The 23,730-nt window shown below is 32.5% G+C and overlaps 4 protein-coding genes across 4 annotated transcripts; 3 read left to right on the top strand and 1 right to left on the bottom strand.

Annotated features, from left to right (window-relative positions):
- Window positions 1-2,181: 2,181 nt before the first annotated feature.
- On the bottom strand, window positions 2,182-4,073 carry LOC115887568. Its single transcript, XM_030907028.1, has 3 exons — window positions 3,914-4,073; window positions 2,858-3,573; window positions 2,182-2,796 (listed from the first exon to the last, which is right to left on the bottom strand). The coding sequence occupies exons 1-3, from the start codon at window positions 4,071-4,073 to the stop codon at window positions 2,182-2,184; spliced, it is 1,491 nt and encodes a 496-aa protein (XP_030762888.1).
- A 4,760-nt stretch (window positions 4,074-8,833) lies between these two features.
- Window positions 8,834-19,139, top strand: LOC115887426 (nucleolar complex protein 3 homolog). Its single transcript, XM_030906846.1, has 13 exons — window positions 8,834-8,943; window positions 9,000-9,265; window positions 9,325-9,491; window positions 9,553-9,753; window positions 9,926-10,108; window positions 15,426-15,559; window positions 15,703-15,903; window positions 15,953-16,141; window positions 16,204-16,385; window positions 18,008-18,172; window positions 18,244-18,429; window positions 18,592-18,861; window positions 18,930-19,139. Exons 1-13 carry the CDS (start codon window positions 8,935-8,937, stop codon window positions 19,120-19,122), a joined length of 2,346 nt encoding a protein of 781 aa, XP_030762706.1. The 5' UTR covers window positions 8,834-8,934; the 3' UTR covers window positions 19,123-19,139.
- A 389-nt stretch (window positions 19,140-19,528) lies between these two features.
- Window positions 19,529-20,966, top strand: LOC115887433 (proteasome assembly chaperone 2). The gene is made up of 2 exons (XM_030906860.1): window positions 19,529-20,402; window positions 20,468-20,966. Exon 1 carries the CDS (start codon window positions 19,638-19,640, stop codon window positions 20,355-20,357), a length of 720 nt encoding a protein of 239 aa, XP_030762720.1. The 5' UTR covers window positions 19,529-19,637; the 3' UTR covers window positions 20,358-20,402; window positions 20,468-20,966.
- A 488-nt stretch (window positions 20,967-21,454) lies between these two features.
- Window positions 21,455-22,912, top strand: LOC115887438 (ATP synthase subunit s, mitochondrial). The gene is made up of 3 exons (XM_030906872.1): window positions 21,455-21,637; window positions 21,689-21,771; window positions 22,209-22,912. The coding sequence occupies exon 3, from the start codon at window positions 22,276-22,278 to the stop codon at window positions 22,846-22,848; it is 573 nt and encodes a 190-aa protein (XP_030762732.1). The 5' UTR covers window positions 21,455-21,637; window positions 21,689-21,771; window positions 22,209-22,275; the 3' UTR covers window positions 22,849-22,912.
- Window positions 22,913-23,730: the final 818 nt, after the last annotated feature.

The raw sequence follows: 23,730 nt of genomic DNA, 5'->3' as shown, positions 1-23,730 counted from the left end.
CTGTTTTGATTAATATTAGAGTTGTAAATGTTTGACTAAAATTAATATTTTATTAAATTAATAATTTATCATCAATTTCAAAAATTAAATAATTTCGATTATTAAAATTTCTTCTATAACACGTACTTTATTATTTTTATCGTTTTTAGACTCTAAGACGTATTTTTTTTCTAAGTCCTAAACTTTGCTTTATATTAAACTATTTTCTTTATCCTAAATCTTAATAATATAAAAAAGTTTAAATACGATATATTTTTAATTGAATTATAGCTTCATTAAAATAAAAAAATACCCGCCTATGATAGGGAGAGTGCAGGTGCACTGAAGAAACAAATGACAGTGTTGCGTTGGGCGGCAGAGCCGTCAGGAAACGACCGTTACGACGGAGACAGCCTATCTATCGCTCGTGTCGCACTCGTTAGAGCCAAAAACAATAACACAACAATAACAAGACGTTGTCTGTCCGCATCTTCCAGCTATTTATGAATGAGATGCTCAGTCTATATTTTATTCTAAGTCTATGGTTGTCAATGAGCATGAGTCACTTGTTTCATATTCTCTGCACCGCCTTCTATAGTCGCTTGGAAATGCATTCTTTCATTTTTCATTGTACGTACGATTTTAAATACACACGTAATGTATACGTACACCACCCAATCTCTATTTGGAATAACAATGTCTTTGTCCTTAAGCCTACGCGGGTCTGCTTCGTTTCATCGCCGTATGAATTTTACGAAGCTTAATTTATTAGCTTTCATCTTACGTAATTATATACAGGGTGGACGAGTTTTAACGATTATTTCAGTTTCAAGCACGGTCCGGACGAAAAACTCTCGCCAATATACCTACAGGGTGGTCCGAACTGTATTCCGGAAGCTTGTTTTGCAGATCTATCTCTTTTTAGTCCTGACCCCCATTAGGGAGTGTAGTGGTCAGCGTAACATCATGGATGATTTTTCTCCATGCGCCTCTGTCTTTTGTCATCTCGATGACATCGTGCATTGGCTTGCTACAGCTAGTCGTGATCTGGTCTATCCATCGCGTTGGAGAGCGGCCACGTGGTCTACGTCACTCCACCTTGCCTTGAATTATGAGTCTTTCCATATTGTCCGGACTTTTCCTCATTATATGTCCAAAATATTTTAGTTGTTTTAGTCGGATTTTACAGGAAAGCCTGTGTGTTAGTAATATTAAGTTCATTTATAATGGAAACGTTTGTACAGCGTTCAGTCCATGGGATACGGAGCATACGTCTATAACAATATAACTCGGTAGCATCGATCTTCTTACGTTCCGTCTGCCTGAGAGTCCACGATTCGCAGCCATACGTCAATATTGGGAGTACCAAACAGTTGACTAGCCGGTTTTTGGTGGCTCTTGAAATCTGGCGGTCTTTCCAGATCTTGGTCAGTCTCCCAGCAGCTACCTTTGCCATGTTGCACCTACGCTTCACCTCTTCTTCCGATGTGCCTGTATTTGTCAATAGTGATCCCAGGTATACGTATGACTTAACGACTTCAAAGCGGTCGATATGACTTATATTTGGATGGTTGTTATGTTGCCTATCAACTATCATGATTTTGGTTTTTTGCGTATTTAGTTCCAGACCGAGCCGATTGCTTTCGTTCTCTATCCTATTTACTAAATTGATTAACTCTTCTTGACTGCTAGCGAGTAGTGCTGTATCATCTGCAAAGCGTAGATTATTTATTTTTTGGCCATTTATTGAAATGCCTCCTTCCCATGTTTCTAGCGACCTTCTCATTATGTATTCTCCGTATATGTTAAATAGTTGAGGAGACAATATACACCCCTGTCTGACTCCTTGTTCGAGGGAAAATTCCTTTGAAGCTGAATCCAGTATTCTAACTGATCCTGTAGTGTGCTGATACAACTGGATGATAAGTGAAATAAGGTGTTGCGGTACACCCATTTCCTTTAAGATTTTCCACAGGTGATGCCATCTGACTTTATCGAAAGCTTTTTTATAGTCTACGAAACAAATATAAAGAGGGATGTTGAATTCCCTTGCTTTCTCTATGATTTGACGCATATCCAGAAGATGTTCCCGAGTGCCTCTGCCCTTGGTGAAACCTGCTTATTCTGCTGGAATTTCTCTTTCTAGAAAAGCTTTCAGTCTTTCATTTATGATTTGCAACATTACTTTACTGGCATGTGAGATTAGGGAAATTGTACGATACTGCACTTATGTATGCTCCCTTTCTTGTGGAGAGTGACAATGGTGGAGTGTGTCCAGTCGTCGGGCCATTCTCCTGTGTGCCATATTTTATTACAGATCAGATGAAGCATTTCTAATCCAGGTTCTTTAACGGCTTTTATTATTTCTGCTGTCATTAGGTCTGAATCTGGTGCTTTATGGTATTTTAATTTGTTTATGGCCAATTCAACTTCACTTTTAAGGATGTCCGGTTCTTTCTCTAAATTTTCGTGGTGGTCGACATAGTTATATTCTTCACTGTCTTTGTATAAATCTTCGCAATATGATCTCCACACCTCAATAATGTCTTCTTTTTTGGTTCTTAAAGTTCCATTTTGATCTTCGATTGCCCAATTTCTGGCTTTAAAGTCCCTGGTAATATATTTTATTTTTTTGAAGAGGTCTCTTGGTTGGTTATTTAGACTGTGTCCCTCGATCTCTTTGCATATATCAGAGTAAAATTGTTGTTTGTCTCTTCTTGCTCCTTGCTTTATTGCCTTATTCAGGTATTTTAGTTCTTCTTTCTCTTCTTCTGTGTGTATGCCTTTCCGGTGGAGAAGTCTTCTGTCTTCGATGATCTGGAATGTCTCGTTCGATAACCAGTGTTTTCGTTTTATCGGTTGATCTTCTTTTTCTGACCCTGTTGCAGTTGTTGTGCATTTTTTGAAAGCTTCCCATATATCTTGGGCTGTTGTATTTTCTGTTGAGGTAGTCAGGAAAGCCTGGGTTCTGTGGAGAATTTCTTCGCTGTTTCTTTTTATTAATCTTGTTGGTGTTATGTGGTTGAAGGGTGTTTTGAGTTTGAGTTTTATTTTGGCAAATAGGAGCTGATGGTCTGATCCACATATTGCCCCTGGTAGTGTACGTGCTGTTTGAATGGAGGATTTCCAGCGGGTTGGTCAATATGTAGTCTATTTGATTCCGTGTTCTGTCTCCAGGGCTTCTCCAAGTATAGACTCTGCGAATGTGGTGTTTAAATTTAGTGTTCATTATAGAATAGCTGTTATTGATGGCAAATTCGATTAAACCGTCTCCTCTTTCATTCCTCTCTCCCAAGCTGTATTTTCCAAGGATATTTTTTAGATCATCATTCATTTTGTTGTTCCCAACTTTTGCGTTGAAGTCGCCGCAAATTAATGTCAATTCTTTGTTTGGTATATTCCTGATGGTAAGTTCTAATTTATTGTAGAATTCTTCTATTTCATTGTCCTCTGCCGTTGCTGTCGGTGCATATATTTGAATGATGTTGAATTTATGAGGTTTGCCGTCTAGTCTAAGGAGAACTATTCTGTCGTTTACAGCTCTAAATTCTATGACGGATTTATGGATTCTGGCTGATATCAAAATGGCTACGCCTGTGAATGTTTGTTTGCTATTGCCAGAGAAATCAGTTTATAATCATCTGCTGATGATGCTAACATGGTTAGCGAAACGCGCGTCCAGTGTAAAAGTAAAAGTGTTTTGGTGTATTGTGGTGATTTAGTGTTTTTATTTTGCTGTGTAACACCAAAGGTTCCAACCCTCAACTGTAATCAGAGAAATAGACATAATTTCCATTAGAGGTTTTGAAGTAGCCCTCCCCTAGCCAGTGTGTTTCCGCCAGTCCCGCAATTTCGATTCTGCACCTTGACAACTCGCTTTCGATGATTGCTAGTTTGACCGTTATTGTCTTCAAGCCCCGCACATTCCACGTACCAATGTTTACGGTGTTTCTCATCTGGAGTTTCTGATGACCAGTAGCTAATTTTCCACACCATGCCTGATCATTCACAATCGTGTGGCCGGTAGCTGACTTTTCACTTTGCGACCCGGAATCGCAGAAGCGCCGGTCGTCACCCGGACTGCGTGACAGCATCCGGCTCTATGTTAAATGACATCACGCATAACTTTCTTGGGAGATTAATGCAGTGGATTCCCCTGCCCTCCTGCATCGCAGTGTCGTAACCATTCTGCTGCTACAGCTCCGCTTACGATTTTCTGGCATCGAACCTTGATTGAAGTTTCTTCGATAGCTTCGACCCAGTAATGACACAGCTGCTTCTCTATGGCATGCTAGTTTTGGTCCGCCCCGGATATTTCATTTCTCCGGTACCACCCATATCTGGGAGGCGTTCCCCTATCCGCCACCTGGGGAGGCGCTCGATGGAGGACTAGCAACCTCACACGAGCAGATAAAAATAAGTAAAAAAAATCGTATAAAAATGGAAGTTTTTTGACACGAGAAATTTGTTTTTGATGTCAATATGACTTATATTTGTAGAGGGCGCCACCTACACTATAGGGCAAAAGTAAAGCAACAAAGTTCATTTTTATTCATGTTTGAATAAAAAAAATATTAGGTTGTGATTTTCGGCTACGTTTACTAACACACTATCCTTACATTAAAAGTAATATTTTACAAAATTTTGGTGTACTTTTAATCAGTTTAAAAATGATAAATAATAATGATTATAAAAATTGATTAGAATGGGGCGACAAAAGTAGAGCAACAAATTGTATTCAACATATTTTATTGGGTCTTATTTCAACAAAAAATATTTAACACATTTAAGAACAATAATAAATGAAAGTAATACATTAGTAATTGATAGAATATCCATTATTATTTACAACTTGCTGACAACGGCGCGGCATTGCAGCATATCAACTTCTGGATGACATTTTCGGGAAGATTTGTCCAAACTTCATTAATTTTATCTACCAAAGAATTGTTTATTTGGAAACATTTGGGTACGAATACGACGTTCTACTATTTCCCAGAGATTTTCAATGGGGTTAAGGTCTGGGGATTGTGCTGGCCATTGCAAAACTCGAACGTCATTTTCCCTAAACCACTGTTGAACAACGTGTGAAGAGTGTTTTGGATCGTTCTCCTGTTGGAAAATAAAACGCAGTGGCATTTCCCATTCTGCATAAGAAAGCATAACATTCTGCCTGATAACCCTATAAACAAATCGGTCCATCATCGTGTCATTAATAAAGTGTATAGGGCCTATCCCATTCCATGAGAAACAACCCCATAAAAATACACTGTCTTTACCGTGTTTAATTGTAGGTGTTACGTATTTAGGATTAAACCTTGTATTGATTGGTCGCCTGACACGTCTCATTCCATCAGAATTGAATATTTTGTAGCGCGTTTCATCACTGAACAGAACTTTTTTCCAGTCATTGACGGTCTAGTTTAAATGCCGACGTGCGAATGCCAACCTTGCTGCTCTATTTCTTTCCAAAACTAACGGCTTTTTAGCTAGACGTCTACTAAATAGCTTTGCATCTACTAATCGTCTTTGTACTGTTCGTATAGCAACCGTAATTTCTGGAATTTCGGCAATAATTCTAGGTGCCGACTTCCAAGGATCATTTTGAGCAATTCTTTTGATGCGTCTGTCGCATGATACAAAGAATACAAGGTATGATATTGCGCAGGTTGGTCACTACGTCACAGGTGATAAACGGCACCATTGGTCGGCAAGCTCTGCGCGCCAATTTCAAATTGGCAAACAGATTGTGTCATCTGTGAAATTTGATTGTGTCAAAATGTGAAAATAACAATGACTAAAGAATATAAGGACATGTAACGCCCCTGTACGGGCTGTAGTAGAATTTGTGACGTTAGACGCCATTCGTTTGATGCCAAACAGTGAGTCATCATCCAGTCACCAGCGACAATTTTAGCGATTTTTAATAGTTTGTTGTGTGTAGTGAACTTTGTATAAACTTTGTTACAATGGTGAATTGTGTAGCTTTCAAGTGTAAAAGCCACAGCGACAAGAAAGAGCCAGGAGTTACGTTTCACAGGTAAATAACAGTACACTCCAACCTTTTAGCGTTTTCTTATTGAATTCGATAATTATTCTTCAACTTCAATTAACATCTATATGTACTTGATATGTGCTATACGTCGATACTAGTTTTGTACCTTTTGTTAACATTTTAATACGTTTTTTTCGTAATTAATTAGGATGATACACCATAGGCGTAGTCAAAACAATTATCAAAAAATATAAATATTGCTTCAAACAGCTAGGTTAAGAAAAATATGTACCACGGCACTGTTTGATGCCAGCGTCACAATTTGCTGTCGGGTGTTATTTGTCCTTGGATTCTTTAGTCATTGGAAAATAATTTTTCAAATGTCAAGATCGATGTCAAAACATAACTTTTGGGGTTATGTCCTAATTCTTCCCTATTTTAGGTCTTTTTTTATTAGTGGCAATTGAACAATATGGATATTTTTTGTATGGCGTATGACGTCACAGGTGGTATGCGCAAACTTAACGAAATTGGAGCCGCTATCGATCATACCTTGTTTTCTTTGTACCATGCGTCTGTCGGTCATTACTGTTGTTTTCTTTGGCCTTCCCGATTTTGGCAACTTTTCTAAGCGGCCCCTGTCATTATACGATGAAATTATTTTAGATACACTGTACCGGGGTAACACAAACTGTCTTGAAATATCGGCTTGTTTGTTACCTTCCATGAATGCATTCACAACTCTTTGCTTCAAGTCTTTTGAAATTGGATTCCTCTTGGCATGACTAATCCAGCATAGAAATTTCTTAAAAAAACATAAAATAAACCTCGCTCAAGTATTTTGGCCTTTACTTTTGCTAAAACCCTTCTTTGGAATGAATTGTTGCTCTACTTTTGACGCGTTACTATTAATTAAGCATTTAAAACTAAATGTCAAAATAAATTCATTTGTTTTGTTAGTAAAAATTATTGCTGTCATGGATACTCATAGCCTACTTCGTAGTTTTTAAATCTATTGTATTTGTATACATTATCATGCATGTATAATTAAAAAATCGCGATTTGCAAATATTTCTCGAAGTGTTGCTCTACTTTTGTCCGATAGTGTATATGTGTTTTAACTATTTTGAAGAGTAATAACTTTTTGTCCGTACCTGTATAGAACTACTGAGTAAAAAAATATACATTTCCGTGACTTTTTACGTAAAAAATGTCAAGAGGTAAAATTCGCTACAAGCAACCGTTCTCAAAATAGCATGGAAATAGTCAATAAATATCATTATTGACAAAAAATAAATACTTTGAGTGAATAATTATTTGGCTGAAATAATTATTTTTTATTTTTTTTTTAAATAAATCATAAAACAACAAACCATACGCAACAACTGAACAATAATCCTTGCGATATAAATTAAACTTGTGTCCCACATCCCACTTGCAAAAATCTCCTTACATGGATGGCGACCTTGCAGTGGAGCACATCAATACATTTCCTTTTTTTAAACCAGCAAATAATCGGTAGTAGTTCGCCATTCTGACCTTATAAAGGGGTATTAGTCACACTGTGTCTAGCACAAAATTCAATTTGTTTCTTTTTAAATACGTTAAACACTGTTACAGATTTATAAATTAGGCAATCAAAGGAATTTCTTATTTCTTTTATAAATTTAAAATTTCAAAATAATATATGTTTGTTTGTAGAATACGTATTTATTATAACGTTGAATCTTTTACTCTGCGTCCTTTGTTTTTTGTTAAATTAGCGTTAAACATATCACAGAGCCACCTAGATTTTACCAAATACATAATAAAAAGATCTATACTGACACTAAATCATAAAATTGAAAATATTTAGGAAAATCTTGGTCTGAGTTTGGTTACGAATTCTCCATTAAATATCGGAATAATATACTGGGTGTTCATTTGAAAAATAAGAGTAACTTTTGCCTTTAAAAGTGACTAATGTTCAATATTAATTTTGTGTCACCCTGTATAACTTTTTAGGTCAATACAATGGTTATTTTACTAAATATTAGACTATACTGGGTAAATTCTAAGTTAGATAGATTTTATTTAAATTTAAAATGTTTTTCTTCATTTTTAGAAAACGTTTTAATATGTCAAAAATCTTACATTTTAGTCATAATATGCTTTTCTAATAATTCTAATGATACTCACCTATATTTTCTTCCTGGAATCCAAAAATCCATTAATATATAATAAATGTTCCATTATAAAAAACACAACTTTGATGTGTAACATTTTGTTCGAAACACCCTGTAGAACTCTATACAGGGTCCGTCAAATGTGCGTCGAGCATCTGTAGTCTGTCATAGCTCCTATAATAAAAAACTTTTTGTATGAGGAATTTTGTATGAGGGCAAACCTTAAGTATCTATTAGGATGTATTTCAGGAAAATATTTTGACTTCTATAAGGTGGGTGAAAAAAGTGTGAGTGGATCGTGATGATTTTTTTAAATGAAACACCCTGTATATTATTTGTTTGTTATATAGAGAATTAAAAAAGAACATTTTTTGTATTTAAAGTATTTTAAAATTTTTAGCGGTTTCGCAAAAATTCGCGTTTTTTACGTATGGCTGTTTTAACGGTAAAATACCAGACAGAAATCTATGGACAGAAATTATTAGAGGGCTTCAATGATGGCTTTGATAAAAAATTAGACACAGTTGAAAAAGTTTTTTTCTTACCTCTATATCTCTGGTTCAAATAGTCTTATGATACGGTTTTCAAATTATATATGAATAACATCATTTTTTAGAAAATTGCCCATCTCTAATCCTGCACCACAGCTTCAAACTTGGGGAAATGTATATGATCTAATCAAAAGCCACTAATATTGCTAAGATGAAGAAATACAACCTAACCCAATTTATATGTTTTAACCTAAAATTTTTACTACGTTTCGTTTTGTGTAAAAGAAATATTTATTTATAAACTATGTCCGTTGTAAGAAACAAAAATTCTAAATAGTACGTTTTAAATTTAATTAATTTAATTTTTAGAAAAGGAAAGTTTCAAAAATAAAACGAAACAACCAAAAAAAGAACAAACTTGTTAAGCAAGGCCTGTTAAAAAAACAACCGAAGAAATCTAAGAATCAAAATGTTCCAGAAAAGAAAGTGCAAAAAACGAACGAAGAAGTATCCGAGGAAGAAAGCGACCATGGAGAGGATATGTTGGGAATGGTGGATGAAGATGATCTAGATTTTCTGAAACAGGCCATTTCAGATCGCAGTTATAGCATATTGAACAGGGTAAAATATTCAGGGTACGGCTTTATAATGGATTAGAACAGTTTATAGGTACTTATTTATCCATTTTTATTAGGAAGACAAAACCAAAAAAGCGAAAAATCAACACAGATGATGAAACTTTGGAAAATGAATACGAAGATCAAATCGAGGATACAAGTGGAAAGAGAGTGAAGTCTTTGTTGCCGATAAAAACGCAGAAAGGTGGTTTAATCCATAAGGAGATTGTAGAAGACGTGCCTGGTATATTTTAAAAGCCAAATATTAACTTAATATCTTAAAATTTTGTATATATGGGTTATAGATGAAGAGATAGAAGATACTATAACAGATCAAAAGGAAGAAGTTGATGATAATTCATCGGATTCAGGATTAAGTGAAGAAGAATTTAGTCTTCAGGAAACTGGTATTGATATCAGTAAGCCAGTGTCAGCAACCCAACTTCTAGCAGCGAGAAATGAAATATTGAGACAGAAAAAAATTCATATTGGAAATTTGAGTTCAGGTATTCTATCAATATTAGATATATCTCCTTTTAACTTATAGTGTTAATGTGTGTATGATTGTAAACAAATAATGGTGTTTTATGAATGGGGTGTTGTGTCTACCCTTTAGTTAGATGTCTTTGGTTATTGCCATTTTAGAATCTCATACTTATTACTCTTTAAAATTAACAGGTTTACTAGAAAACCCAGAAGAAAAAGTTACAAATCTCCGAACATTGCTGAAACTGATGGATGATGAAACACCCGAAGTATATTTTACTGTTCGAAAATTAGTTATTGTGTCACTGTTAGAAGTTTTTAAAGATATTCTTCCTTTATATGAAATAAAAAATGTTCTTCAAGATGGTGTAAAAGGTGAGGAATAAACAAACTTATTGTTTACTTTATAAAATAGATTTTAAAATATGATTTGGATTAACTTTCGTTTAGCTGAAATCAGTTATGTAAAAAATATTTGTTTATTTAGTATATGGAACTCTTTCTAAATAGAAAGTCACGAAAATTTTTCTGCAAAAAATGCATAATTTTCAGATTTCCATCTTTGGAATAGCTGAAACCAGTTACATGACAACACGTTTCGGTTTTTCATTCTAGACATTTTTCTAAACATAAAAACGCCAAAAACTTCTTGTGGAAATGTACCATTTTTATCTATACTAAATATATAAAATCCTTAAGTGACTAACATACTGATTAATCACGTAAGAAGCTCAATTTTGGCATACAGGTTGATTGTAGGGTGTAGAGGTTCGATAAGAAGGGATTTTTCGAAAATTCCAGTTCCAAGAGGGTGAAACCACCCCTCAAATATTACAATATTTTTTATTTAAAAAACGGTCAAGTTTCCGAAAAAACGCTCAAACACGTATATTTTATTTTGTTTTTTTACATATTTTAAGATTTTTTAAAAATGTATACAGGGTGTTTCGAAAAATCCGGTCATTGATTAATCACGATCCTGCTTAAAGCGCTTGACGTAAAAAGCTGATATTTGGAAAAAAAATTGACTTTAGGGTATAAAGGTTCGATCAGAAGGGATTTTTTGAAACTCGAATTCTAAGGGGGTGAAACTATCCTCCAAATATTAAAATATTTTTTATTTAAAAACCGGTGAGTTTTTTGGAAAAACTCTTATACACGTATATTTTATTTAGTTGTTTTACATATTTTAAGATTTTTTTTTACAGGGTGTTTCATAAAATATGACCATTGAGTAATCACGATTCTGCTTAAACTGCTTGATGTTTAAAGCTGATTTTTGGCAAACGGATTGACTGTGGGGTGTAGAGGTTCGATAAGGAGGGGTATCTTGAATCTCAAACTCCAAGAGGATGAATACGCCCCTCAAATATTACAATATTTGTTATTTAAAAAACGGTTAGTCTTTCAGGAAAACGCTTGGACAAGCATAATTTATTTGTTTTTTTACATATTTAGAAATTTTTTAAAAAATCATACAGGGTGTTGAAAGTTGGGTAATTTCTTAACCACGATTCTGCTTACGCTTGAAGTATACTGAACTACTTGACGTAAAAAGCTTATTTTTGGCAAACGGATTTTTCGAAAGTCAAATTCCAACAACATGAAACTACCCCTCAAATATTACCAAGTTATATAATAATATCGCCATATTGTTTTTTCTCATGCTGACATAAATGTGAGAAAATTTTATCCAGTTTGTATGTTAATGGAAATTCTTGCCTTGCTTTATCATCACCATTACAAATTATTAATCGACGCGAACGAAGTCGCTGGTACACGCTAGTTTATTGATAAAATATTGTGAAATGTAAATTCACAAAAATCCTGATTATTATCTCTATTAATATTTCTTAATTTTTTTTTTACCATAATCTTATGTTTAGAACCTTGAAAATTTAAAACAGAATGGTGTTTTTATGTAACTGATGTCAGTTCTTCTAAAGTTAACACTATTTTATTTCAAGATGAAAATTACATATTTCCGCAAAAAGTACTTTATGTGTTTGTATTTACAAAAATGTTTAGAATGTAAAGCTGGAACATCTTTTCATGTAACTGATTTCAGTTCTGTATCCCAGAAGCAAACTATATAAGTCACAAAACATAGTTTTGGGAAAAACGAATTTAAATTTCTTTTTTGAAGTTATTTCCTAGTTGAAATATTCCAATTTTGGACTTAACATAGTTTGCTTCTAGGGTACCAAATTATTCTAATGTCGGAAAAGGGGAGGCAGTACAGGGAGGGGAATACAGGGTTGTTCACCACATACGACACGGAGTATTGTAGCTAAACGATTAGATTTTTGCAAATTGTAAGTTTTGGGTTCGTTGAAGGACTATTAGGGCTACCATTTAAAAATATTCTTACAAGATATAGAGTGTCCTAAATAAATTAAAAATATCAAAGTTGTATTTTTTTAAATGGAACACCTTGTATATTATTCTATTTTTAGATTCTACGATTGAAATAAAGGTAAATTTGATTAAGGTTTATCATACTTTACCGTTACCTTACCGTTATTGAAATATATTCAATTTAATGAAATTGCAGTAAAAATTTTAAGACTTCATTTCTCCAAGTGTATCAAAGTTTTTAATACTAAATATTTACTGAAGATGAGGGCAATTATTATTAATCAACGTAAACAGTCAATTAATGTACATAGTTTGAATACTGGAATCATATTAATTGGTTCTCTTTAACAAAAAATAAATATTTACACTTTTTTTATTTTTTAATGAGATAAGCGAACTATATCGACAATATTAGTATCTGTACTCTTTGAAATAGTATTAAGATTAAGACATAACAAATATTATAAGAAACATCTTAATATAAATCACAAACTAACTCAGTCTTAATTTGGTCTTGTATAAACACAGGTATAAAACTAATAAGATCAAAACTCAACCTTCACCATATTGTCAAGATTTGGTATTATAGGAAACAAGAAATTACAGTAAATTAAGAAAAGAATATCAAAGTACACGATATTAAATACTGTAATGTATTCTACGCAGATTCTACGACACAAACCATCTCCCTTCTAAAGAGAAAAAGATAAAACATAAAGCTTATTTTAGTCTTATCAACACACTCTTCGATAAAATATATGTCTAAAATTGCTATTATTAGTAACATTATAGGTAAAATGTTACCTAGTCTATCTCCCATTGACGTGTATTGTTCTATAAGATAAGACTCGCGTCATGGTAGTACATGGGTAGTACTTCAATACATCAATACATATAATCAAAACTATTGTTGCCTGTAAATAACTAGAAATTAAATAACTTGAAAGAAATAAAGTAATTCTAATAAGTTTAAAACCATCAAGAATGTAAATATAAATAAATGTTTACAATTTTATATATTATTTATATTATTTTGAATTTATTTATATTATTTCGAATATTTATATTGATTATATATATAATATTTTATATATTCCAAAGAACACCTTGTATATTATTCTATTTTTAGATTCTACGATTGAAATAAAGGTAAATTTGATTAATGTTTATCATACTTAAACCTTGCCGTTTTTTAAATGTTTTCAATTTTATGAAATTGCAGTAAAAATTTTAAGGCTTCATTTCTCCAAGGGTATTAAAGTTTTTAATACTAAATATTTACTGAAGTTTATTTATTGATTAGATATTGTATTGCAATAATAAACAAAATACTACCTTATACAGAGTGTCTAAAAATTTATATTAAATAATTACTAGCTTTAAACGGTAATAACTTCTTTAATTTAAATAGAACATCCTGTATATTTTACAAGAATCAGATGCACAATTTAATTGTGTATCAAATTGTATTATACCATTTTTTACCTATCTCTTCAAGTTCGTAGAAAATGCATTTTCTTATAATTTAGACCTCATTTATCACTATATCCATGGAATATTGACATTTTAGATTATTTTCAAATATTATTATTTTTAAATATTGTCGATATAGTTCGCTTATCTCATTAAAAAATAAAAAAGTGTGAATATTTATTTTTTGTTAAAGAGGTCCAATTAATATGAATCCAGTACCGTAGTTTGGGGCGAAATTGATAACCGGGGGCGAAATTGATAATTACATGGTTTAGTCACATTTTTAAATTTAGCGCCAAATTTAAAAATGTGACTAAACCATGTAATTATTAATTTCGCCCCCGTAAAAAATATCAATTTCGCCCAACGTAAACAGTCAATTAATGTAGTTTGAATACCGTAGTTTGGGGCGAAATTGATAACCGGGGGCGAAATTGATAATTACATGGTTTAGTCACATTTTTAAATTTAGCGCCAAATTTAAAAATGTGACTAAACCATGTAATTATTAATTTCGCCCCCGTAAAAAATATCAATTTCGCCCAACGTAAACAGTCAATTAATGTAGTTTGAATACCGTAGTTTGGGGCGAAATTGATAACCGGGGGCGAAATTGATAATTACATGGTTTAGTCACATTTTTAAATTTGGCGCTAAATTTAAAAATGTGACTAAACCATGTAATTATCAATTTCGCCCCCGGTTATCAATTTCGCCCCAAACTACGGTATTCAAACTACATTAATTGACTGTTTACGTTGATTAATAATGATTGCCCCAAATACCAAAAAACTGAATGTTGTATGTGTATTAGACAAGACAGTGTGTTAAAAAGTAACACCTTATAAATTTTATTTCATTTTTTGATGAATGCTTATTTATAACAGAGACATTCATTTCCATAACTTTTTATTATATTGATTTCTGAGTCAAATCCACATTTATTTAGAATAATTTATTAATTAAAACAATTAAGTACCAATGTAATTAACTAGGTAATTTTTGGGCTGAAGTAATAGTGGTATATGTAATTGGTATACTCTTTTACAAAGATTTAAATACATATATTTCTTTTCGTAAACAAATAGGCTTGCAATATTATTATTTTTACCACCTCTACATTTTGTACATATGTATGTTGCTTTAAAAAAATCTAAAATATCAATATTCCATGGGTATAGTGGTAAATGAGGTCTAAATTATACGAAAATGGATTTTCTGCGAAAACTTGAAGAGATAGATAAAAAATGATATAATACAATTTGATAGGTAATTAAATTGTACATCTGAGTCACCTAAAATATACAGGGTGTTCCATTTAAATTAAACAAGTTATTGCCGTTTAAAGCTACTAATTATTTAATATGAATTTTTGGACACTCTTTATAAGGTAGCATAATTTTTATTATTCCAACACCAATATCTGATCAATAAATCATCTTCAGTAAATATTTAGTATTAAAAACTTTGATACACTTGGAGAAATGAAGTCTTAAAATGTTTACTGCAATTTCATTAAATTGAAAATATTTCAAAAACGGTAAAGTTTAAGTATGCTAAACCTTAATCAAATTTGCCTTTATTTCAATCGTAGAATCAATAAATAGAATAATACATCTATAATAATTACAACTATAATATTTTTTACTTATTTGGGACACTCTGTATCTTGTTGAATTATTTTTAAATTCTAGCTCTAATAGTCCTTCAACGAACCCAAAACTTACAGTTTGTAAAAATCTAATCGTTTAGCTACAATATTTCATGTCGTTTGTAGTGAACAACCCTGTATACTCAATTTTTTGCGTCTTTTTTATAAGTGATTTCAGCTAAAGAAAATTTCACCCTATGATTTTTTTAGTGAAAAAGGATACTCTAAAGCTACACAAATACGAAGAAAACTTGCTCGTTTATTACAAGAAATATTTACAGAAGCTGGAGAAATATTGTTTTATGATAATGAAAAAGAAGGGCGATACCAGAAAAATTCTTGAGGTAAGATAAATATAAAGAAAAATAATAAAAAAATGGTGTGCTTACTTTTTTTACGTCTTTGATGAATTGCACGTCAATTTTTATTGATTTTTCTATATGTATAATTAAAATACTATTATATGTTATTTTTATTCAAATTCTAGGAAGATGTTAAAATTTCTGAGCTATCTATTTTTGCCATGTGCGAATTATTAGTATCTCACCCCTATTTCAATTATTCCCAAAATATCGCACAAGTTTTAGTACCTTTTCTAAATAATTCTAGAAAGTCTGTAAGAGACACAGTTAAAAATGCAATTAAAACAGTTTTTAAGGAAGATAAAAAGGAAGAAATCAGTTTAAAGGTAATCATTTATCATAATAATCATGCAATTAAAACATAAAATATTTTAGGTATTGCGTTTGGTAAATAATTATTTGAAAACGCATACTCACAATGTCCGTGTGGATCTGTTAGAAATTTTGTTAGTGCTGGATTTAAGAAACGTAAATTTGGATCAGGATAAGGAGCAAGAAATTAAACAGAAAAAATTGCAAGCGAAGAAATCAAACCTTCTGCAAATGTCTAAAAAAGAACGCAAGGTAAAATAAAACAGGGAAAATTTAATGACTTAATAAATTAAATTCTATTTTAATAATTTTAGAGAAAAAAGAAACTAAAAGAATTGGAACAAGAAATGTTGGAAACAAAGGCGGAAGAAAGCAAACAAATCAAACATCAAAATCTAACCGAGATAACGAAAATCGTTTTCAACATCTATTTTCGCATATTGAAAAACTCGGAAAACACGAAAATATTGAGCGTCTGTTTGGAGGGATTGGCAAAGTAAGCATGGCATTTTTTATTAATCGTATGATGCGGTACATTTTAACTACTCCTAATAGTATATGGTCCATTTGAACTATTACTGATGGTACAACTCCTAATAATATATGCGATATATATACTATAGCCAACTGTTATCCGGGACATTCGAACTACTACTAATAGAGTATGGTGCATTTGAACTACTAATGCTAAATGCGATCGTGCGGTACATTTGAACTACTCTTTATGGAGTACATTTTAACTACTATAGATAAGCAGCACATTTTAACTACTACTAATAGAGTATGGTGCATTTGAACTACTAATGCTAAATGTTATTATGCGGTACATTTGAACTACTAACAGTATATGGGCATTTGAACTACTATTGTATGGAGTACATTTTAACTACTATCGATAAGCAGTACATTTGAACTACTACTAATAGATTATGGCGCATTTGAACTACCAATACTAAATGTTATTAAGCGGTACATTTGAACTATTAACAGTATGTGACGCATTTGAACTACTATTGTACGGGGTACATTTTAACTACTATCGATAAGCACTACATTTGAAATACTACTGAAATGCCCTCATATCCAAACTATTAGTAATATTACGCTGTGCTTGTGAATTACTGCTGATTATATGCAGTAATGCAGTACAATTTTTGAACTACTGATAGCATGAGGTACATTTGAACTATTACTGGTGTTATGCAATATATGTGAAATCTTTGAATAAGAAGACTAAGGAAGGAGCATATCAAAAATCTTAGGTACACCGCGATGGGCCTCAAATATGGCCGACTTAAATTCCGGTTTATCAGTGCCGTTCTAATTTTATTTAAAAAATGTAAAACTATGATGTAGGGTAGACGTGGGGTAGACTCAATAATTTGTTGTTTTATTTTACGTTGTGAATAAATGTTGGTAGTTATTAAAATTGTTATAAAAATATATAATTCTAATAAAAATAGACAAGTTATAATAAGTATTTATTAACACAAACATCCGATACGCTACTGAAGCAGGTAAGTCAAATTAACGTATCTAAATTCTTTGACATCTAATCTTCGACAAGTTGTAAATGAAAGCTAAAATGCAAAAAAAAATATATAATTTAGTTAATTTAAGTGAATTTCATAAATGATCGGTTTACTACACGTATGTATATTTTATAGTCACTTACTAGCGAAAAGTTGTTCCATTATTTCACTCAATTTTTGCCGAGATCTACCGCACGCTACACAACCAACTATTTTAGAGTCTTTTTCGATACATCGCGATAGTGTCACTGTTAATTTAAGTTCTGCCACAATTTCCATCTAGATTTACTACCTTTATACAACTATCAGTAGTAGAATAAATTATAAATAACATAAAATAAACTCCGTAAAGACTGACAAATCCACAAAATTTCAAATCAAATTCAAATGTGTCAAATGAATCGTCAAACAGAACTGTCAAGGATCCCCACCCTAGAGAGCTTTTATGGTGCCTTTTCCGCCCACCATGCATGAATACATGGATAGCATTATGCTCCTTCCTTAGTCTTCTTATTCAAAGTGCGAAATACTATTGATGTGTGAACTACCAATATGCTGTACATTAGAACTACAACTGATTTTCTAGATTTGCGAACTGTATTAACTTGGAATATTACATTGACATAGTGAATGTTTTAAATAAGTTACTGAGCGAAGATTGGTTGGGATATCGGGAACAATTGCACTGTATTCAGACGATTTTTATAATGTTGGGCGGACAAGGAGAGGCGATCAATATCGACCCTACAAGGTAATGTATAATACTACAGATTCGGCTTAAATATTGATAAAACACAGTATTTGTTTTCATTAATGTTTTAGCTTTTATAACAATTTGTACAAGGACTTGCTCGTAACGAGCGCGGGCAAGAATCACGAAAATTGTCTGATCGTTCTGAAGACTTTGGTAGATGCTTTGGTTAAAAGAAGACGGAAAATAACCAATAAACGTGCGATCAGTTTCGTGAAACGACTGGCTACTTTAAGTTTACAGGTGCTGCACAATGGGTGAGTTAACATTAATATTTAATTAACTAATATTGTTATTGTGCGGTATATTTGCACTACTGCCGATTTTATGCGGTACGTTTGAACTACTGTCCATTTTCTAGATTGGGAAACTGCCTGGATTTTAACAAAAAACCTATAATTTTTTTGTTTCCTTTCCAGGTCGTTAGGCTGCCTGGGTCTAATTAAAACCATGATGCAACTGAACCGGTCCATCGATATTCTTCTGGATTTGGACAGTTCGGGTGGCGAAGGTCAATTCCAGGCTCAACTGGACGATCCAGAGTACGCAAACGCCTCGAACACGGCCCTGTTTGAAATGATACCTCTCGGCAATCATTACCATCCGGTGGTGAGGAAGTTTGCCAGGAATATCGCCAGCGGTGTTCCGGCTACTGGCGACGGCAGCTTACCACTGGAATATGGAAAACTGTAAGTTGTCACGCATTTTCTCTTTCAAAGGACACTGCGACATCGCTTTTTTTTCTGTGGGGTTTTAGAACAATTGAGCAATTATATGAAGACTACAGTATGTCCGAAATGGCCTTCAATCCAGCCGTCCCCGTGATGAAGAATGTACAGCCAAAAAGTCGACCAACTAGGAGGGATTTTATAGATTCGTCGTTTTATGAAGAATGTAAAGAAACTTTGCGTAGGCGTCAAACTGATAAATTCTTTTGGATAAGCTGTTAATATGTTTGAAATAAAAACCAAAAAAAAATGATTATCTATTTTCTAAAAATATTCATAGTATCTGTAGGTATGTCTATTGTGTATATAGGTGTCTATTATCGTTTTAGTAATATGTGAAGATAATTGTATAGAACATTAAAAATAATTATAAATTTAGCTCAATTCACGGATCACGCTTAGTTCGAATGGTTTATGTCTGGTTTTGTCGTGTATTTACAGCATTTGTATTGTAATTTTATAAAATACGATATCGATACTTCCAAATATCGATTATGATTAACAATTCTATTTTGAATTGTCCCATAGATAATTGTGCTTCCTAGATCATAAATAAAACTTGGGTATGTAAAAGAAATTATATATGATCCAAGTGAGATTTAATGGTAATTACGGCCAATTTTAAACTGAAAAGAAGAGAAAACTTTTTTAGAGTATCTAACCTAATTTTTTAACAGATAAACAATAAACGAAACTTAGTCAGCAAAATTTAAATTACTTTTACGATATTTAAAACCATGAGTTTAATAAATTTTGAAACTCCCATCGACCTAACGGGATTTACAATAATCGTTCCAAGTATCACCGTTGGCAACGTGCCTCAACTCACAGTAGATTTGTTAATTACAACATTGAAGTTAAAGAAAGCGGGCATTTTGTGGCATTCGGCATTAGTAAGCTCAGTTGGATCGGATCCTTTCAATTCCAAAATAACTACACCGTCCACAGCTGCAGAACTATACTATAATAGTAACATTAAGGTTGCAGTGATTCAGTTTCGGTCGACCTTTAATGTTCAACGACTAGGATCATTTATAACTGATTTATCCAATAGTTTTACCGCTCTAAAAATTGATAGAGTTATTCTGTTAGCCAGTCTATTTGATTATGAACTCTCAAATGTTCAGGACAAGGAGAGCATATTTTATTCGAGCAGTACTGAAATTAACGAAGAGCTTATTGAGAACTTAAGAGCAAAGCCTTTACAACAAGATGAAGATGGAGAAGTATGTACCAGAGGTACTGGATTTGCTGCTAAATTTTATAATATATTAAGGACAAAAGTAAATTGTATGTTAGTTGTCAAGTATGTGTCTGAAGGTGATAACACATTGGATGCAAAGAAATTATTAAGTCAGTTATTTGACATTGTTAATATTAAGTCTGGAGATTATACAGTATTGATTCCGGAATCTTGGACTCAATTAAATGACACACCAGTGTTAGGTATTTTCTAATATTACAGAACTTAGAAAAAAAGTTTATTTAAGAGACAAGAGATGGTATGAAATAAACATATAATTTATTTTGTTAATTTGTTTTAATTTCGCATTTAATTAAATTATAGGATACCACTTTTTCATACCAAACAAATGAGGTGACACCAGGGACAATATTGGCGATTTTTAATAGTTTTTTTTTGTGGTGTGTTGTGAACTTTGTGTAAACTTTATTACAATGGTGATTTGTTCGGCTTTCAAGTGTAAAAGGCGCAGAACCAGGAATTACATTTCATAGGTAAATAAACAAACAATTAATTTTCTGCGTTCCACCTTCTAGCTTTCTTTTATTGAATTGGATAAATTATTTTCCTGACATTATAATATGATATATGTGACATGCCCATAATCTATACAAGTTTTGTACCTTTTGTGAACGTTTTCAAACTTTTTTCTTTAAGTAAGTAAATGGAATAACACCACCTTTTTCTACCAAAAAAATCAGAAAAACTGTAAGAGCGCCAAAAGAACTTCTAACGGAAAATGTCGCCTTGTTGCATGTTACTTCTCTGATGTTACGATCATTTTTTGCTACATAAGTAATGCTGTGTCCAAAATAAAATATTCATTCTACTGAAATATTACCACAGTGTTATTTTGTATTATATGTTTTTAGATTTATCACGAATTTGTAACAATTCAGTTCGTTTTATACTTAAAAAAATAATTTATTTTAGATTAGATCTTGGCATAGATATTCAAATCTTGGCAAAATCTGGCAAAACTTAGTTCAAAATTTTCTCACTTTTTCTACAATGGCCACAGATTACCAATCCGAGATTAGTGCAATGGTGGGTGCCACAAGCATTCTTCTTTTCCCTTTTTCAGGTCTTAAAAGAACCGTAACCACAGAATAAAAGTAATATTCTTCTTCATTTCTATACCTACAGGACCTAAACATGGGCAACCACAGATTTGACATAGATTTTTTCTTCTTTATTTTTGAATGGCTTGAACATATATAGGTTAAAAGACTATCAGTAATCATCATACAATCCATATGTATATGAGCAGATCATATCTTTTTTATATATGAACCAACCTTTATGTTTCATCTTTGGCTATCCACCCTAAACAAGAGCAAAAAAGAAAAACAAAACATTTAAAAATGGCTGCACCATCATCCGGAAGGGGCGAGCACATACAAAAACAAATTCAACAAGATTGGGGCAACCGAGAATATATCGAAATAATCACAATCAGCATAAAGAAAATTACAGATTTCCTAAACTCTTTCGGTAAGATGTCGTGACTGATTCATTCGATATTGTCAATTATCCTCATTACAGATTTGTCTTGTCGTTCAAAACTTGCCGTATTAAATGAAAAATTAACCACTTTGGAACGGGAAATTGATTATTTAGAGGCTTGCGTAAGTTATTTCAGAGTTTTATCTACCGGGTGGCGAATTGTCGTTGGAAACAGGATATCCCATGCAAATTTTGAATTGTCCAAATATTGGCCCCTTATTGATTTGGCAACGAAGTCGTAAATAGATTTTTTAAAGGTCAGCATATGCTGAATTCACATGCCAAATATGAACAATTTGGGAGTATTACGCATCTATTTTTAAATTAAACTGAACAGGGAACAATGCAGAACCAGGCAAATGCTAATATACCTTAAGTTTACAGTTGGGGGTTGGAACCTTTTGGTGTTACAGCAGCAAAATAAAACACTAATTCACCACAATACACCAAAATACTTTTATTTTTATACTGTTCAATAAATTTGCATGCAATTTCCAATGTTTCCAACGACAATACACCACCCGGTATGTTGTTTACCTATAATAACACATTCTTGTAGGTAACCAAAGGTGAAACGCTTACATGAAAATAGCAGGATAAGTACACATATTCCTTTTAATTATATTATGTCTTGTATTATTCTTCGAACTTGTAAAAATATCACTTTCAACGTACATAAAAGATTCCTGTTCCATTGGGTCAATAAACAGTTCAATGTGGTGGACGAGGATCGCAGAAAATTACTCGGGCCTGACCGAACGTGTGCAGAATGGATTTTACGCAACGGTGGCAAAGTAAAATGGACAAATTCTCACGAGTACGAAGAGGATTACAATAAATTACCCAAGGAAGAAGTACAAGTGAAGATACAGGAAATCGATGCCAGTAACAGTTCGATAATGGCAATCGGTTTCGAGCATCTAAAAGGTTGTAATAGTATCAGTAAAATTGTCCTGCACCAGTGTTCCCACCTCGAAAACGAGGCCTTAAAGGAACTACATCACGTGAAAGATTCATTGCTATTTTTACAAGTGTCTCAGTGCGGTAACATTACGGAGACGGGTCTTCTACATTTGATTGTTCTTCAGAAACTCAGAACTCTTATTATTTACAGTTTACCATATATAAAGGATCGTGTAAAAATATTAGATACACTTAAGAATGATATGAAACAATGCAAAATTACTTATGATGAATGATACCTAGTAATAATCTTTAAATGGGTTTGTACATTGGTATTTAAATATAATATTGTGAATTTTCTGTAATTTTTTTTTTCAAATTTAAAATAGAGTTTATATTTTTTGATCTAAGTGATGATTCATTAGAATTTAGAACTTTTAATAAAATACCTACTGGTGTTTATAAATGCCAGATAAATTGTGAACTTAATTGTCAGGTAAAACGGAGTATTGTCCAGAAAACCGACGGTAGTTCTCAAGCAAGCCCTCTTTCTAGTGTTTTAAGTCTTGAAAATAGTTACTTTTAAATTATACCATTTTTATTAACAAATACAACACACAAATGAAATTACAAAGTAACTAAGTAAACAAATTTTTGGTAACATTCTTGTTAAATTGATACTGATTTAATTTTCAAATAATTTATATATATTTACATAGAAAATATTAACTTATTTATATACTGTAGATTATGTAGATATCTATTTTTTAATTACTAAAAAGATTTGGGTCCTAGAAAAGGCATAGAGCGTGTACCAGTTGTTTTGTTCTGCCTTCAACTGAGAATTCGTTAAAGTAGTGAAAGTAATGAACGTAGGAATTACTATAAGAGATTTATTTATTTTGAACTGTACACGGTGTTTCAAATCCCAACTTCTGATAACACCATCTTGTAAATTATGCAAATATTTGGGCGAACCCACTTGTAAAATTCGATTATTCACCAAACCTAAATTGAACTGTCTGCGTTGTGCTGTATTGTCGTTATAATTAAGGCTATCGTGCTGTTGTGCAGTCTTTGTGAGGTAAGATAAGTAAGGTAACATATTGTTGTTAAAATTTGTTAGACTACGTTAAATTAACAAAATAAATATATTTGGGTAATATGCTGGATGCACA

The sequence above is a fragment of the Sitophilus oryzae genome, unplaced genomic scaffold, assembly GCF_002938485.1.
Source record: "Sitophilus oryzae breed Bouriz unplaced genomic scaffold, Soryzae_2.0 scaffold_115_pilon_pilon, whole genome shotgun sequence".
Lineage (NCBI taxonomy): Eukaryota > Metazoa > Arthropoda > Insecta > Coleoptera > Curculionidae > Sitophilus > Sitophilus oryzae.
Note: the sequence above shows the minus strand (reverse complement) of the source record. Positions and strands in the feature narration are given on the sequence as shown.